At 41.7% G+C, this 18,699-nt stretch overlaps 1 protein-coding gene across 1 annotated transcript; it reads right to left on the bottom strand.

The window, feature by feature from the left end:
- Positions 1-1,292: 1,292 nt before the first annotated feature.
- FETUB (fetuin B) lies at positions 1,293-17,519 on the bottom strand. The gene is made up of 7 exons (XM_038417011.2): positions 17,254-17,519; positions 13,302-13,412; positions 11,546-11,633; positions 6,506-6,672; positions 5,314-5,427; positions 2,608-2,697; positions 1,293-1,921 (listed from the first exon to the last, which is right to left on the bottom strand). Exons 1-7 carry the CDS (start codon positions 17,473-17,475, stop codon positions 1,370-1,372), a joined length of 1,344 nt encoding a protein of 447 aa, XP_038272939.1. The 5' UTR covers positions 17,476-17,519; the 3' UTR covers positions 1,293-1,369.
- Between the last annotated feature and the right edge of the window lie 1,180 nt (positions 17,520-18,699).

The following is an 18,699-nucleotide window of genomic DNA, read 5'->3' as shown; positions in this document are numbered from 1 at the left end:
TGGGTGGCGGAGACTGCGGGAACTGTGGGATAGCTACCCACAGTTCAACGCTCCGGAAGTCGATGGTTGCATCTGTACTGTGGATACACTCTGCCGACTACATGCACTTAGAGCATTTGTGTGGGGACACACACAATCGACTGTATAAAAACGCTTACTACAAAATCAACTTCTATAAATTCGACCTAATTTCGTAGTGTAGACATACCCTTAGGTTTGAGGAGTGCTGGTGACTCAGCAGCCTGCAAAATTGGGGAAAAAGTAAAATATTGCTATTTTTGCTTTTTCTGGGAAATACACAAAGGTCTGCTTATAACTAGAGAAAGAAACTGTGGCTTTAGTCTTATCTATTAGCAGTCAGAACCATCGCCCTTCTGCCTGGCAACAAGAGTTCTATGTCTTTTATTTTTCCTTTTCTTTCTCCTGTCTTCTCTTTCATTTATATTTGTCCATTGTCTGTGTCTTGGCTGTGTCTGACTTTGGTGAAATTGATTAACAGACCATTTTTTCTGCATGACAAAGTTAGTAAAGCACAAAGGTTTTGAACACTAGGGCCTGCTCCTCCACCAGCTTGAACCTTGTGTCTTGACATCTGTGTGAAGATAACATTTTACACCCTTTTGCCCAAGTGTAAGTGATGGCATAAAATGCCAGGCAATGGAGAATTGGGGTTATGAGTTTCAAAGCAGCCTATGGGATTTAGGCACATCTCTTCCATCAAAAATAATAGAAAATGTGTGTCTAAATCTCTTAGATTGCTTTGAAACTCTCAGCGTGGTCCCTGTGTTATTATTAAGGAGTTAAGCTGGAAATCATCAAAAGAACCCTAGTTTTTAGCACCAGATAACAGGATCTTCTTCCCTATTTACAGACTGTTGCCATACTCAGCCAGTGTTCTGCCACTAGTGCTTCTGGAATGCTGAATAGCTAGCATGCCCAGGTTCACATTCTCAAAGGTCTGTGAGCAGTAATGTTGAGACTAGCCAGAGTGTGGTCCAACTTGGACTCCTGCTAGCATCTACTAACAGATGTTAGGGGAACTCAACCTGCACCTTTTCAAGGTGGCAATAGATGTTGCTACTTAGTATGCTCTCCCCTGAGGCATTCGGACTGTGTCTGTCCAGCATTCTGTCTTCTTCGGGCTCCCATGCCTTGGTCACTCCTCTATAACTGCCCTTCACTAACGCTCTCCCCTGTAGGGAAAAGCCAGAGTTTGACCCCAAATTCTCTTGCTGGAAAATGCCTAATAAAATTCCTTATCATAACAAGTCCCTAAGATCACTTTATGCCAACACAACACCAGAGACTATAACTGTAAAGAACATTTTATTAATTGAAAGTTCTTATATGCCAATGGGAAACATGAACCTTATTCAGTCACAGTTTGTTGTGGTGATACTGCTATTTTGACAGGGTCTCTGGGAAGCAAAAGGAGGATGATGGGATTAACAAACTTGGGCTTTCCTGGGCACGCATCTGATTGCAAAGGACCTTCAGGGAAAGGGAGAATGGCTGGGCCAGTAGCAGGCTCGGTCAAGCCTGGCTTTCCTTCTGACCTGCCTGTCACATCAGTCACACCATGTGTGTCTGGAAGGGCTGGCACTGGCTTTGCCTTCTCCGGTGGAACAGGCTTTCCATCTATATGTTCACTCTGATTTTCTGATAAAGCGTGGAGAGACACAGTCTCCTCTTTGGCAGGGAGAACTTTAACCCAACCCACTGTTTTTTCCAGATGTGGGGAGAAGTGACTGGCTTCAGAAGGGGAAGGATGCTGATGCTCATGTCTGTGCTCTTGCTTATGCTCATGGTTGTGGGGGAGCTTGTGGGGGTGGTGAGGATGTTCATGGCTTTCATCGTTATCTTGATCGTGTTTTTGAGATCTACGGCCAGGGTGCTGCTCCCGTTCTCCAAGGACAGGAGCCTAAATTGGCAAACAGCAAACACATGCATATATTAAAGCTACTTTAAAACCTTTTTCTGATATAAAGAAAGGCTCAGACCTAGTCTCTACTCAGGATCAGTCCGAATTCCAGCAGTCAGTGCCAGCCATTGATGTAGATGCACTGGTGCAAACTCCTATGGTAGACAAGCAAAGCAACTGCAGTACACGGGGGAGATTACCCTTGCTTGGAAGTGGGGTAATTCAGCTATTTATTAATTTCACTCTCCCTGTGTTGTTATAATGATTGTTGCTTTAATTCTGTAACTGTATTATTTTCAAATGCCTTGTAAAGTGTTTGGGATACAGCTTGATTTAATGACTATGGGAATGCCTACCCTGCAATCTGAAGTGCGAGTGCAGCACAGGTAAACATATCTGAGCTAACTTTGATCTAGCTAGCTCGATTAACAATCGCAGTGAAGTCATGGGCGCATGGACTGTATAAACCTGCTCAGGACCCTGTATTGTATTGTATTGCCTTTTTTCACCATCTGGCAATGATCCTCTTATCACAAGTTTCTTTCTGATTTGGCCAATGCATTTCCTTTAAGCATGCAATCCATTACTTTGTGAATAATCCTAACACAGAATGATCAGACTTTATTCATTCCAATTTTATTTTATAAAGGACCTTTTTGCAAACTTTTAGTTAGATGGAGAAATACCTGTGGATTGTAGATTTCGCAGGATATGCTGACAAACTGATGATGATCAATTTGACTATTTATTACAGAGCCTTTGCACAAACCAGTATGCTGGAAAAAGAAATGGCTAATTAGGAGAAGTGAGCATCAAACCACAATGTATCACTAATATTTAGATTTTAACATTGTAAAATAGGAGATTATAAGAAACATAAGAATGGCCCTACTGGGTCAGATCAAAGGTCCATCTAGCCCAGTATCCTGCCTTCTGACAGTGGCCAGTGCCAGGTGCCCCAGAGAGAATGAACAGAACAGGTAATCATCAAGAGATCCATCCCCTGTTGCTCATTTCCAGCTTCTGGCCGACAGAGGCTAGGGACACCGTTCCTGCCAATTCTGGCTAATAGCCATTGGTGGACCTATCCTCCATGAATTTATCTAGTACTCTTTTGAACCCTGTTATGATCTTGGCCTTCACAACATCCTCCGGCAAGGAATTCCACAGGTTGACTGTGTGTTGTGCGAAGAAATACTTCCTTTTGTTTGTTTTAAACCTGCTACCTATTAATTTCATTTGGTGACCCCTAGTTCTTGTGTTTGAGAAGAAGTAAACAACGCTTCCTTATCTACTTTCTCTACACCAGTCATGATTTTATAGACCTCAATCATATCTCCCCTTAGCCGTCTCTTTTCCAAGCTGAAAAGTCCCCATCTTATTATGAAAGTCCAAACAGATTTAGCTCCATAAATACATTTGCATAGATGTATAGCTAGTGCAAACTTTTGGTTTTTGTGCTGGCAAAGTTACCTAGGAGGACAGATTTCCCAGATGAATTTTTTTATCTCTGAGTAGGATTAGATGACATGATGGTAAAAATGCTGGAGCTGCCTGTGCACCATCTACACTAACTCTGTTGTTATTACCAGTGTGGAACTGCTTTGGTGATAGGCGACATTTTCAGAAAATGCTATTAGAGGCCAGGCCTATAAAAGAGTATTAGATTACGGTTCTCAGAGAAAAAAATCTCTCTTGACACTGATCAAGGAAACCTTGGTAGAATACTGATAGTAACAACAGTGGGGCGTGTCTACATGGTGCCACATTCCCGACTACAGGGGTCTGAACTGTAGAGAGTTCTAACGCGCTGTTCTCTAACTTCCTCATGTGGACCCCGCTGGTGTGAACTAAAAGGTACCTAGTGCGTGTGAATGTAGTCCTGTTTGGACTGGGACTACATCAGTGCAAACTAGCTGCCTTTTAGTTCACGCCAGCAGGGTCTACATGGGGCAATGGGATCGCAACATATTAGAGCTCTCCACAATGCACACCCCCTGTAGTCTGAATTGCAGTGTCATGTAGACAAGCCCTAGAGTTATACATGCTGGTAGGTAGCACAGTTCTAATTTCAGTGCAGGCTGAGGTTGAGAACAGAATCGATTGGCTAATGTGCTAATTTAACCTTTCAGATGTCTTCAGGCTCCTTTCTCTAATTTCTAAAGGTTTTCTATATTTGACTTCTTGAGCACAATGTACATACATTGTGTGTGTACTCTTAAAAATTCATTATTTGTGGCTGCTTGTACAGAAGAAGCCCTTGAGAACTAATAACTTTTGCAAAGTACTAGCTGTTGAAGGAGCAGTAGTGATCAGTATGCTCTGTATGACTATGCTATGTATAACCTGTATGCTCAAAAGGTCTGTTACATTTTCCCCCCACTCCCCTTTTTTCTCCTCTCCCTTTTTGAATACCTGTGAAATGGCTTTCCCTCTCCCCCTCCCTCCTGGAATGCTTGTGGGATGAATGGGCTGGTTGAACAGCTGGAAGATCAGAAGAGTTCCCAGGTAGACAAGGTGTCTGGAACTCTACCTAGGCAGCGATTACACACCCAATGCACGGACACTGCATGGACATTGTCCGAGGTGGAGTGTGACCAACCAGACGTGGCCAAGTCATCTCTAGTCGCAGGCCATGAGGAACAGGTCCTTAAAAGGGGAAGGGGCCATGTGCTCAGGAGTGCACTCACAAGCTTGTACCTCCCGTGAAGGCCCTTCACCTAGACCGACTGGCCAGTGGTTTTTCACCACATTGCCTCGGGAAGACTTACCTTCATCACACCGTTCATCACGGTGCTGTAGGACATTTACTTTGAAGAATCCTGACATCTCCAGTGCTGTGCCTGTCCTGGGAGTGTAAGTACGTGAGTGTGAGTGTGACCCCCCCACCCCTCTTCTTTTGAGTTTAGCTATCAGTATAATAAATGTGCTGCTTTCTGCCAAACCCTGGTGGGTCATTAGTTCTCCCTAAGCTTACCAGCTGGCCCAATTTCAGGTACTCTAGCTCATTCTGTAGTGTATTTTTCTGTGCCATTCATGTTCATGCACCTCTGTACAGTTATCCAGAACTTTGTCTGGGGTACTTGTCTTAGATTGTAAACAATTTGAGGCAGAAACTGTTTTCAGTTCTGTGTTTGTCAAGCCCCTGGCACAATGGGATCCTAATCCATGACTGGAGCTGTGAGGTACTACATTAATAAAAATAATAAATAATAATCATATATAGGGCTTGATCCAAAGTCCAGTGAAGTCAATGAAAAGACTCCCATTGACTTAAGTGGGCTTTGGATTATGTTCATAAAGAAGAAAAACAGAAAAAGATAGGCAAAATGCTTAATGCAAAAATCATAATATCCACAAAGTTATGTATTTTTGCAAGCAGAATTACTTACAGCCAATTCAGATGAGAGGGGTTTGCACTTGGAGACATCAGCAATGGATTCATTTTTGGAGCAGGATGTCTCCTGGATTGTAAACTCTACAAAGTGTGAAGGACCAACGACCCACTGTCAGTTTTGTATGAAAAGAGAGAGAGAGAGCATTGACTGTTATTTTTAGCCTTTGCAAATTTGCCAGGAAGAGGAAAAGAAATTCATAATCCCAATCCTGCACCTTTTGCATTGAATGCAAAATTCCCATGAACAACAGAGGGAGTAGGGTTAGACTTCTGAGTTTGTTAGCTGTATTTCAGGAGAATATATTTTCCATATTCTCCGAATGCTGCCCTACAGCCTGATCCTTACCTTTTATACAGAATTCCCAGTGAAGTATCACTCTAGCTCATGCATCAGTCAAAGATGAAACTAGATTAAAATGCTTTTTTCTTTTAAATACTATTAATAATTGATATTTACACAGAGACTTTCATCCAAAGATCCTCATTGTGGCTCAACCAACTTTTTATCTGTAGGTATCACTTGACTCTGTCCTGAAATGCAGCCATTTCTGGGTTGGAAAATGGAAAAATGTAAACAGCACACAGTGTGTCCTGCAATAGGCACAAGGTCAGACTAAGATGATCATGATGGTCCCTTCTGACCTTAAAGTCTATGAGTAACACTACACAACTGTTACAGACAGAGAGTGAAGACTATCCATTTGAAACGAATTTTAGAGAGGCAAGATATAATTGTGAGGAACTCATGGAATTAGCCAGGACACTGATAATTAGCACCTCTTTACTGTGCAATGATATTTTTAATTATGTTTAAGCTAATTTTGTGAGTTGCAGGTTTGCACAGAAAGGGACCTCTATGCTACACTAAATACTTCATCATCTATGCCTTTTGTTAGAGGTAGGCCTGAATCAAAAGCCCAGGGGGTGCAAATTGCCAGCAGGGACAATGAACTATGGAGCTCAAATCTAGATCTGAATTTTGCAACTGTCTCTTATCTCTATAATAAGATGAATCAAAGCCACAGATCTACACAGCCTCAAACTTTGAAGGGTTCAGAATCCTATCCTGAACCAACTGTTGGTGCCCAAGCCCATCTTTGCACCTTATAGAGCAACTTGTAAAAAGTGCAGCAGTTGTATCAATGCTTTCCGGGACCTAAAACGGCCTGTATGAATCTCAGCCTTACCTGCATTGAAGCTTTGGTAACGTTAAGGACAGAGAAATGATGAGCTTGCTCACTTTCCTTGTTGAATTTGGCCAGGCTCACAGCAGCAGTTTCCAGGTACTTGGGCTCCGTTGGACAGCCAGGGACTGGACAGTCAGGGCAAATCCGTAAAAATGAGCTTGATGGAACTTTGTAGAAAATAACAAATACACGCTGATAAGACAGGTGTCAAAACGCTACAGTCCCGTTGACAGATATAGGTAGGTAGGTAGGGTGGTGTGCATATTTTGTTCTTATTTATTTCTTTAGGGTTTCAAGCCCCAGCCCCACACATGCCCTTGGCATTTCACACAATTTCAAACAACAATATTTGATACAAAGGTTATTGCCATTGATGTAGTAATTGAACTGTCATGTGACACCCCCCTGCCCATTAATCCACCCCCACAAATCCACCTCATCAGCACGCCCCCTCGCCAAACACTACCAAATAAACAATAGAGGGCTTGGCTCACTGTGGAGCAGCAATTCTCAACCTATTTACCATTGTGGGTCACATTTGCAGCTCTCTATGTGTTATGTGGACGGCATCCACACAATATATATGCTACCAGTATGGGCCTGTGGGTCACATGGTCTGCAGCTCTGTGCTGATTAGGCCGCAAGCAGCCCATGGGTTGAGAACCACTACTCTGGAGACTCTGACGGCTTTTGCCGAGGCAGATGCCCTCAGAGTTCCCCTCCCCACTGCTTAGAGAGAGGTTGCAATGGCACAAAGGGCTCATAATCCCTGCTCTGCTTGGCAGCCAGCCAAAGAAAGCCCCTAAAGCAGTGGTTCCCAAACTGGGGTTCATGAACCCCTGGGGGTTCGCAAAATATTACAGGGGGTTCTTGGGGAAAAATTCCCTAATGGCAGACAGAGCTGTCCTTAGGGACTTCCGGGCATCACGGAGCCAGCTGTCCCTCTGGGCAGCACCGGGCCAGCAGCCCAGAGCCCCTGGACTTCCAAGAGCTAAAAAGATCAAAGCAAGCATATCTATCACACTGAGGAGATTTAAACTTCAAAACTCCTTATAAGAAATGGAAAGGGAGGTGGATATTTTTTGCTGTTTTTAAAATTAAATAGGCAGCTAGTGGTGTTTTTTAAATTATTATGAAGAACAAGTTTAAGCTTTGTTGTAATGTGCATTTTTGCCTGGACTGCTCAAGCCCTGAATGCTTGTGTAGGAGGAACTCTTTGAGTTGGCTTCTTAAATATCTTCATGCTGTTTCACATCTGATACTCTTTGATGAAACATAGGAGCCTTATCTTATAACAGGCTTATTCAAAGTGATACAAGCTACGAAAGTGAGATCTTGGAAGAGTGTTGCTGTTTTCATAATGTAATAAAAATACTGTAATGATAAATAATAATTAATAATAAATAGTGTGTAATAAGCATGTCATAAAAATAAATTTTATATTTCCAAGCTCACTGCTTTTATAATTTTTACTCAGCTAAAGGAGAAAATCCCTGGAAATATTCCTTTTTAGGAGGGGGTTCGAGAGACTTGATATTTTAGTGAAAGGGTTCACAGGTTGTTAAAGTTTGGGAATCACTGCTTTAAAGTGTGCAGCTCTGGCCAGGAAGGGGCATATAGCCAGAACACCCAGGGGATCTAGTGGGAAGTCTCCATCAGCAAGGGTCCCTTAGAGCACCAGATGCACTTTAAAGTTTATTTCTCCTCCTGGAAACCGCAGAGAAGATAGTGGTGCAACATCCCTTGCATTTCCCTCGGGGATGCCTCCCATGCACCCCACATGTACACACTATCCCCTCCTCACAGAGGGCTGCGGTCCCTGCTTAGGGTGACCAGACAGCAAGTGTGAAAAATCGGGACGAGGTGGGGGGTAAAAGGAGCCTATATAAGAAAAAGCCCCAAATATCGGGACTGTCCCTATAAAATCGGGACATCTGGTCACCCTGTCCCTGCTGGCAATTTGCACCCCCTGCATCAATGGGGGCAAATCAAACCCAGAGTTTGAAACTTATTGAGAGGTGTCAATAGATGAGCCCAAACCATAATGTTCCAGTCTGGGTGTTTGATTCAGCCCATTATAGACCTAGGAGTCAGTCGTGAAGGTCAGATCTAGATACAGACACTGGCAAAGGTCAGGAGTGTTTATATCTGTGGGTTTGGCTTGGACTCATCTCTAGTGTGAAAAGTCTTTTAGGGCAGATGCTCCAAAAGGAATAAAGAGATATTGGGAAGTGGGTCTCTCCAAAGGCTCTTGTGGCATCATCCTGATGGATTTCCCACAGAAAAATGAAAATGTGAAAAATACCCCTGAAGAGAGGTGACATAAATGGGAGTTTTGCCTGATATGGGTGAAGGATCACACCTACTTTTGTTTAGCAGAAACATCATGAAATAACATTAATAATTTTGGGAGGGTTTGCTATCCCATGTCCTTTGCTGTCCCAGGCCATATTGATTACCAGAGGATACATGCTGGAAATAATAATAATACATTTCATTTTTCTGCAGCATGCTAGGTGCTTTGCAGAAATATTCAATAATCTCATATTGAAATATGAGAAGCAACACATCTAGTGGATAAAGCAGGAAACTGAGAGTGAGGAGAAAAGGGTTCTACTCCCAACTCTGTCACCATAGGATCTTATATAAATTGCTTTGTCTCTCTGTTTAGTCTCTTTCCCTAATGGTAAAATTGGGATTATGATATGTAGCTGCTTTTGTAAAGCATTTGGAGGTCCTTGGATGAAAGGAGCTGTGTAGATGCAAATGAATTGCATCATATTCAAAGTGCCATGCCAAACGCACATGTAAAAAGTCTTTCATCCTCTTTTCAGTTCAAAGTCAGGACCTTTCTAGTTATGATGTGTACCCATGTTGGTACTAAAAGTCCTCAAGATCAACAGCTTCTATCCTTCTGCCCTGAGAAAGTGAGGTAGGGCAGATGCCATTGAGAGAAAAATAACATGAAACACCATGATGCCATTTTTACAGTAGAGCCACACTTTAAGTAGAGCCCTGCACAGATACAAAATTTGTATCTGCATCTGATCCATGATCCACAGAAATGGTCCCTGGATATCCGTGGATTTGCTGGGCTCTATCTTTAAGCATTAAGAACATAAGAACTGCCTATTAATTTCATTTGGTGGCCCCTAGTTCTTGTGTTATGAGAAGGAGTAAATAACTCTTCCTTGTTTACTTTCTCCACACCAGTCGTAATTTTATAGACCTCTATCATATCCACCCTTAGTCATCTCTTTTCCAAGATGAAAAATCCCAGTCTTATTAATCTCTCCTCATACAGCAGCCATTCCATACCCCTAATAATTTTTCTTGCCCTTTTCTGAACCTTTTACAATTCCAATATATCTTTTTTGAGATGGGGAGACCACATCTGCACGCAGTATTCAAGATGTGGGCGTACCATGGATTTATATAGAGGCAATATGATATTTTCTGTCTTATTATCTATCCCTTTCTTAATGATTCCCAACATTCTGTTCGCATTTTTGACTGCTGCTGCAGATTGAATGGATGTTTTCAGAGAACTATCTGCAATGATTCCAATATCTCTTTCTTGGGTGGTAACAGACCTAATTTAGACCCCATCATTTTATATGTATAGTTGGGATTATGTTTTCCAATGTACATTACTTTTCATTTATCAACATTGAATTTCGTCTGCCATTTTGTTGCCCAGTCACCCAGTTTTGAGAGATCCCTTTGTAGCTCTTCACGGTCTGCCTGGGACTTAAATATCGTGAGTAGTTTTGTATCATCTGTGAATTTTATCACCTTACAGTTTATGCCTTTTTCCAGATCATTTATGAATATGTTAAATAGGACTCATCGCAGCACAGACCCCTGGGGGACACCATTTACTGCTCTCCTTTCTGAAAACTGACCATTTATTCCTATCCTTTGTTTCCTATCTTTTAACCAATTACCAATCCATGAAAGAACCTTCCCTTATCCTATGACTGCTTACTTTGCTTAAGAGCCTTTGGTGAGGGACCTTGTCAAAGGCTTTCTGAAAATCTAAATAGACTATATCTACTACATCCCCCTTGTCCACATGCTTGTTGACTCCCTCAAAGAATTCTAGTAGATTGGTGAGGCATGATTTCCTGCTACAAAAACCGTGTTGATTCTTCTTCAACAAATTATGTTCATCCATGTGTGTGGCAATTTTGTTCTTTACTATAGTTTCAAACAGTTTGCCCGGTACTGAAGTCAAATTTACCAGCCTGTAATAGCCGGGGTCACCTCTGGAACCCTTTTGAAAAATTGGCCTCACATTAGCTATCCTCCAGTCATGTGGTACAGAAGCTGATTTAAATGATAGGTTACAGACTACAGTTAGTAGTCCTGCAATTTCACATTTGAGTTCCTTCAGAACTCTTGGGTGAATACCATCTGGTCCTGGTGACTTATTACTGTTTAGTTTATCAATTTGTTCCAAAACCTCCTCTAATGACACCTCAATCTGGGACAGTTCCTCAGATTTGTCACCTAAAAAAATGGCTCCGGTTTGGGAATCTCCCTCACATTCTCTACCGTGAAGACCGATGCAAAGAATTCATTTAGTTTCTCTGCAATGGCCGTATTGTCCTTGAGTGTTCCTTTAGCATCTCAATCGTCCAGTGGTCTCACTGATTGTTAAGCAGGCTTCCTGCTTCTGATGTACTTTAAAAAAAACCTGGTATTACTTTTTGAGTCTTTGGCTAGCTGTACTTCAAATTCTTTTTTGGCCTTCCTAATTGTATTTTTACACTTCATTTGCCAGAGTTTATGCTCCTTTCTATTTTCCTCACAAGGATTTAACTTCCACTTTTTAAAGAATGCCTTTTTGCCTCTCACTGCTTCTCTTAATTTGTTGTTTAGCCACGGTGGCTCTTTTTTGGTTCTCTTACTATGTTTTTTAATTTGGGGTGTATATTTAAGTTGAGTCTCTATTATGGTGTCTTTAAAAAGTTTCCATGCAATCTTTCCATGCTCCCCCAATCTTTTATTATAAGAAACATATTAAGAATAACATACCTGGCTGTAAAGTGCACTCATAGCTATGCAGGTGAACAATTCTCCTTGGCTTGTTAATGTAGAGGGTTGCTTTGCATTGCCCAAAACCCTAAAGGAATATAAATATGTGCTGTGAATGTAGGCGGAATTTAGTTTTGGAACCTGTCAGTAGCCATAGAGCCTCTAAACAGTGCATTCTTCTTCATACATTTATATCATTCTTTACAAAGAAAGATTTTGAATTAGTGTTCAGCTGAGAATTAAGCAAGTTTATCTCCTGAAAAGACCTTTCAGAAATAAAAAGCCAGATCCTCAGCTGGTATAAATCAACATCATTCTATTGACTTCAGTGGAGCTATGCCCATTTATACCAGTTTAGAATCTGACCAGTAGGTTCAGATTCTCAGTTGGCCACTAAGTACAGCTGAGAAGGGGGAGCACAAAGGAAATGGTTTTGGCTCCCTGATCATAGGGCTGGTGCTACATCTGCGCACTGCCAGTTAGCTGTCCAGCCTCCCGCGCAGTTCTTCTGTCAACTGGGGATTGCTGGGGTGCACTGGCACATTTCCTTTTTCCTGGCTTTGCCCCCTCTATTGGGGACCTTGAGGGACGTATACACAGAGCCCAACCATCTGAAAACAGCTGGAGCACAGCACAGTGGAAATGTCCTACCCACTCCCGCTGTCTTCCAGCCAGCCATGAATCTGACCCTTTTCCGTGCTATGTTGGCAGCAAGGAGGGAGAATGGCATAAAAGTCCGTACATCAGCCCTATGGCTCTGGAGGTTCACCCTCATACTACAGTGAGCCTGGGTTGATTATGCTGTCTTAGCATGAGTTTATACCAGCAGTTTTAAAAGAATCTCACCCAGTATGTTCATCCTATCACTGACTTTAAATGTTAATGCTCAGGTGGCCTCTTGAGTATTTCCCCTTATGGGATCAAGGCACCTGTGCTGGGAGCTTCAGAAATCTTCTGATGGACGGTGTCCATTGGGGCCATTCATCCTTCACTGTTTCTCCCTTTGTGGAGGGCTCCAGAGGTATAAAAGAGTTGGAACCCAGCCACCCATCAGTTCCTTCTAATCACCAAAGGAGTTGCTGTGGTGGTCAGGACATTTTTATTTTTGAATTTCAGGCTTTCGTTTAAAAAAAATAAAAATTGCTTGACAAAAACCAAACATTTTGTTTGTTTGTTTTTAACCAAAACCTGAATATTTTCATCAGATGCTAAAACAATCTTTCATGCAAAATTCCTTTCCCATGAAAATATTTTGTCAAGAAAGTATTGACTGGCTCTAGCAGTGAGCCCAGGTTGCTTGCTGCATCCGTGAGGCTTAGCTTGTTGTTTGTTCTTTCTCTTTACTTTTTCAGGCCTCTAGTTAGTTAGATTGTCAGAACAAAGAATAAGCATTAAGATGAATAAAATGAGTCTCTTTCATTCTTCCTTTGTCAGGCTATTTTCAGAGAAACCCATACAGGGATTCTAAACACTGCTTAACATGCATATTTACCAGGAGCTGTTTAATAGATCTGGTTGGGAAAAAATTGTTAACATTTTGAATTTGAGAACTCTTATAAACTGGTTGGAAAACAGTGAAATATTTTTATGGAAATGTTTTAAAAATATTTTTTATTAACAAGTTTCAAATTTTTAACCAGCCAACTGCTTGTAAGAACCATCTGTGCAAGGATCTTTGCTTCCTTCAGTAATAGCTGAGCCATACGCTCCCATGTACACTTAAATCTAAAAATAAAAAAATAAAATAAATCCTTACAGTTTCATGTATAGCTCTGTTCTTACAATCCTTCCACAACCTTCTGCTGAGTACATGGCATTCGGTTTCTACCACATCCAAGGTGAGATAGAAGACAGAACCAGTGATTTTCTAAACACAACAAAAAAGGGGTTATGTCACAATATGTCACATCACAAAGAAAAGGGAATAACAATGAGGGATGGACAAATGTCAGAAAGTTCATACAAGCACCCGCAAAAAAGCTGGAAATGTTGTGGGCCAAATCTTCAGCTAGTGTAAATATGCCAGCTGAGGATCTGGCCTGTAAGAACATGCTGTCTTGAAATATTTCTAATGCTTCCAGCCCTCAGTGAGGTCAGAATTATTGCAAGAACAGCCTTTTTTTTAGTTATTTTCCCCCTTCCTGTTCTGGTGCCAGCCAGAACCCAAGAATGAGGATGAACCATGGTAATGGGAAATTGTTTTAAAAATAGTTAACAGAACTTTATGGTTTGGTTGAAATTTAGGTCTGTTCTAATTTTAGTGAAAACAAAAGAATTATCTACAGGTATGTTGTGTCAGTAAATAAAGAATGTATATTGTTGAAGTTTCCTAGCATGCATGCGGCATATGACATCAGAAGCATTCTACGGGATAGAGCACTGGACTGGGACTCAGGAGACCTAGGTTCTATTCCTCGCTTGGCCATTGGCCTGCTGGGTGACCTTGGACAAGTCATTCCCCTCCTCTGTGCCCAAGTTTCCCCATCTGTAAAATGTGATATTGATACTGATCTCCCTGGTAAAGTGCTTTTGAGATCTATTGAAGGAAAGTGCTGTATGAGAGCTAGGTATTATTATGGAAAGAGGCATCACAGGCATCTCCTGTGCTTTGCCATCACTGTACAGATACAATATCGTGTTTATTTGCTGCTGTAAATGTTCCACTGGAAGAAAACCATCTCAATGGTCTACCTCAGCACAATGGATGTAGTGCAAGTGGGTTAGAGAATGCTGCTCCTTCTGCAGATGAAATCAGATGTGACTTTTACTCATGTGCATGGCACCTAGGTACTGCAGTGACACATGTCTTTAAAATGTAATGGCTAGTGGCTAATTTAGATTACAGATTAGATCAGTGGTTCTCAACCTATTTACCATTGTGGGCCACATATCCAGCTCTCTGTGTGTTATGTGGGCCGCATCCACTGAATGTATATATTACCTGTATGGCCCTGAGAATGTTACATGGGCCGCAGCTGTGTGCTGTTTGGGCTGCAGGTTGAGAACCACTGGATTAGACAAACAGTAGAACAAGTCAAAGAGTATTTGTCAAGTTCTGAAAATTTTAGTGTTTTTTGTCTCTGCGTGCCGCACTTGGGAGCCAGACTCATTATTTTTGAAAATATCTTGTCTTAGAAAAATATTCTTCTGAATATCACAGGTGAGAAGATAGGAATGGAGGGATGGACAGAAAATCTGAAGTTGGTATTTGAGCTTCCAAATTAGTCACCCAAGTATTTTGGAGCACACACATTCTGCATCAAACAGGTATATTTGCGATCAAACACATGTTCGATGTCAGATATGTCTATTCTGCTGAATCACACAGACTGGTTTTGAAGTATGGAGAATTCACGAATATTTAAGTGCTTAAATACAATCAAACTGAACCAAAATCCTTGTCTTACCCTGCCTGAGCCAGTTCTAGCAGACAGAAGGGCTATGAGTATACCGTACAGTCCATGTCAGTTTTATATACTGACTTTCAGATGCATCAGCCTCCAGTGGGGAAAGGCTAGTTCAGGATTTATTCAGTGGTGAGCAGATCACAGAGCATTTCATTACCCTTATTTTTTATCTCATAAATAAGGTTATTAAGAGGGAACCTTCTGAGATCTGTTTAGTATTGGATAAAGCCTGATTTCTGTTTTCTACACAGGCATATCCCTTGCTTTGATTCTGCTGACACTAACACCACCAGTCCCATGCATGCTGGCAAGTCTTGAAATTGGCAACCACAGGTCAGCAACTCTTTGCGGGGGTGGGGGGACTTGTTAAAAACAGTAAAAGAAGAAGGTAAGTATGTTCCAATATCTAATGATGACTTAAGATCTAGTTAAAAACCTGTTACTGAAGTACATTGATCATCATTTCTTGGGAATGAAGGGCCCTGTCCTACTCCCATTTGAGTCAATGGCAAAAGTCTTAAAGTAGGATCAAGCCACAAATCAGGTAGGGACAGATTTGAATCTGAAGGCAAAGTGAAAATGTTTTCATCATCGGTGGTGATCACAAACATGAGGGGGAAAGAGAAGGTATGGCTTTTCCACTGATTTAAATCACAGGCATAGAGTAAGTTTCTCAACCCTTTCTGAGGAACAAAGGTGTCAGTGGGATCTATTAACATTTTTGAATAACATGACCTATTTGAATGCACTCTGTATGTTCCATTTTCACAGAGGCACAAATGTGATACAGTCTTATTAGTCCTGTTTGTGCTTTTGGCTCAGCTGCTGGGTTTAGTTGATCTATTTTGCTGTTATATGCTGTGGTTTTGCACATTTTTTAGAAATAAAAGAATAATAATCAGTAAAAATAACCAAACAAACCAGGACACAAGCTACGCCTTAAAGGTAAAGAGTAAAGAGGCAATGGAAGTGATAAGAGCCAATATTAAAAAAGAGGCCCAGATTCTCCCTTATGCTGAGACATGCCTTGCACAGGAGGAGGTGGATGGACACATCAGGGAGCAAGTGCCTGATGGCACATCTGTATCAGCCCTGTCATAAAATAGAGTAGCCTAGGGGCTGCTCTCATTTATGTCATTTGGCAGTAGGCCCCAGTGGTCCATTCTCTATCTGGGGATTGCAGAGCACACTGTGCTCTTGCCATACCCACAACATACCTCTGATATGTCCATTGTGATGGAGTCAGTTCAGGGAGTAGCACTGGTAATAGCTGTGCTGATTCTATGCCAGCTGAGACTGACTCCATGTGGGAAACTCTCAACTAACCTGTTCTGGTTGCTTTCTGGTCACTTTGAGCCACCTGAGCAGTGCAAAGGGCAGAGAATCTGGCTCAAAGAGCAGTGGAACATGTGTGCAACTTTATTGATCCAATTCCTGATCTCTGGCAGATAAATTTAACCATGGCATTTTCCTGTGCTGTGTCTGTGGGTTGGAAATAGTGACAAGTCCTAGTAGATGTGGGAGATCTTTAAATATCTGGCAATGGAATTTCTGTTCAGTTACAGCGCTATAGCCATTAAACAATGCAAGTGAGTGCATAGATACGATTATATCAGTGTGCAGTAGAGGAAGGGGGTGTTACTACCATGGTTATACAGTGCCTTACATAGTGGGGCCTGGCACATTGATCCTGGCTGTGCTTCCTTCACGTTATTGCAATACAAACAATAATCAATAAAATAGTCACACACAGAGATATACTTTCCCTGTAGATCTAAATTTAATTTTAACTCTGATTTTTACCTTTGACCTGGTTTCAAAGCTCTCTTGGCAAGTCAGTCTTCAAGTCGGTGCCCAATTGTATGTGAAAAAATTCCCTGGGCCCAATACACTATTGCTTTGCACCTTGTATAAGCAAATATATCTGAGCCAAGTGGGTGCACTATGTTATTAAATGACAGTGATGGTGTTTCACTCCCACGGGACAGATGCCAATGAAGGTACCACGTGCATGGCCAGAGAGAATCAGATCCTCCTGCTTCCAATTGTCCTACTTGCTTTAAATTGCTATTGTGAAATTATTTCCATTCATTTGTGGGTGAAGTTGCCACTGCCCTGATAATCCTAGGAAAATTTAGCTTTTCCCATTTTCTACACATCAGAATGAATTCCCAGCCTTTGTGAAATGTCTTTCTGAGCATTCCTTGGTTCAAACCCCCATTGCTAGGGCAACTGGACAGTATGCACAAAGTACACCCCCCTCCCCAGGACAAACAATACCAGAATGAGAGGGTTCGTTACCTGGGGATGTTCTTGGACGCTGAAAATTCGATAGAGACCAAGCACATAGCCTTCTCTTTGGTTGGTATTGATCTGGCGCAGAGCCAGATCTGCAGCTGCCTCTGTTGCAGAGTCATTACATGCAGGGGAAAGTAACAGAGATGGTGGTTCCACGGCTGGAGGAGAGACAGCCCAGGAGCATAGCAACTGAATGCCAAAGAGAAGCAAAACAAGCAGAGTCATTCTGCTAAGTAAACCAGTTAGGCAGATCGGAAATGCTATAGCCTCTGGGAAGCCACAAGAGAGAGGCCAGGCCAGCCTGCAAGAATAAACTTTTGAAGTGGAATCAGGACTCTTTATATACTATGTTGTGTCATCCTTAAACAACACACTGACCATCACCTTTAAACCTGCATACATGGCAATTGCAAACACCAAGTAAATGATTAGAAGGTTGTACATTCATTGCAGCTGCTTGTAGACCAAGGCCAAATTCGCCTCTTGGTTTCACATGTCCAAGGTGGATTTCATTGGGCAGGCCACATACATTTAACCTCACTGATTAAAATCGGTCAGTATGCTGTACTCTGAGAGCAAGATCTGTTATAAAATCAAGGACCAAACTCCAATTGACTTTAATAGAAACAGGATCAGGACCAAAGTTTGGGTAACTGAATTTACACTTTTTATTTTATAAATTAAATATATATAGAAAAAATAAAATAACAAGCCTTCGTAAAACATACAGAGCCATCTGTGTTTGCAATGGAGAATGCAGACCTGCCTCACAGTAAGAGATAATATAATAATAGGGACATGGCCTAAAACAGGGGTTCTCAACCTGTGGGTTGGGACCCCTCAGGGGGTCATGAGGTTATTACATGGGGGGTCGCGAGCTGTCAACCTCCAGCCCAAATCCCGCTTTGCCTCCAGCATTTATAATGGTGTTAAATATATTAAAAAGTGTTTTTAATTTATAAGGGGAGTCACACTCAGAGGCTTGCTATGTGAAAGGGAAAAGGAGTACTTGTGGCACCTTAGAGACTAACAAATTTATTTGAGCATAAGCTTTCGTGAGCTACAGCTCACTTCATCGGATGCATTCGGTGGAAAATACAGTGGGGAGATTTATATACACACACAGAGAACATGAAACAATGGATTTTATCATACACACTGTAAGGAGAGTGATCACTTACGATGAGCTATTACCAGGAGGAAGGAGGGGGGGAAGGAGGAAAACTTTTAGTCGTGATAATCAAAGTGGGCCATTTCCAGCAGTTAACAAGAACGTCTGAGGAACAGTGTGGGGTGGGGGGAGAAATAACATGGGGAAATAGTTTTACTTTACGTAATGACTCATCCACTCCCAGTCTCTATTCAAGCCTAAGTTAATTGTATCCAGTTTGCAAATTAATTCCTATTCAGCAGTCTCTCGTTGGAGTCTGTTTTTGAAGTTTTTTTGTT

The sequence above is a fragment of the Dermochelys coriacea genome, chromosome 9 (assembly GCF_009764565.3).
Source record: "Dermochelys coriacea isolate rDerCor1 chromosome 9, rDerCor1.pri.v4, whole genome shotgun sequence".
Classification (NCBI taxonomy): Eukaryota; Metazoa; Chordata; order Testudines; family Dermochelyidae; genus Dermochelys; species Dermochelys coriacea.
This window is presented reverse-complemented; position numbering and strand designations above follow the sequence as displayed.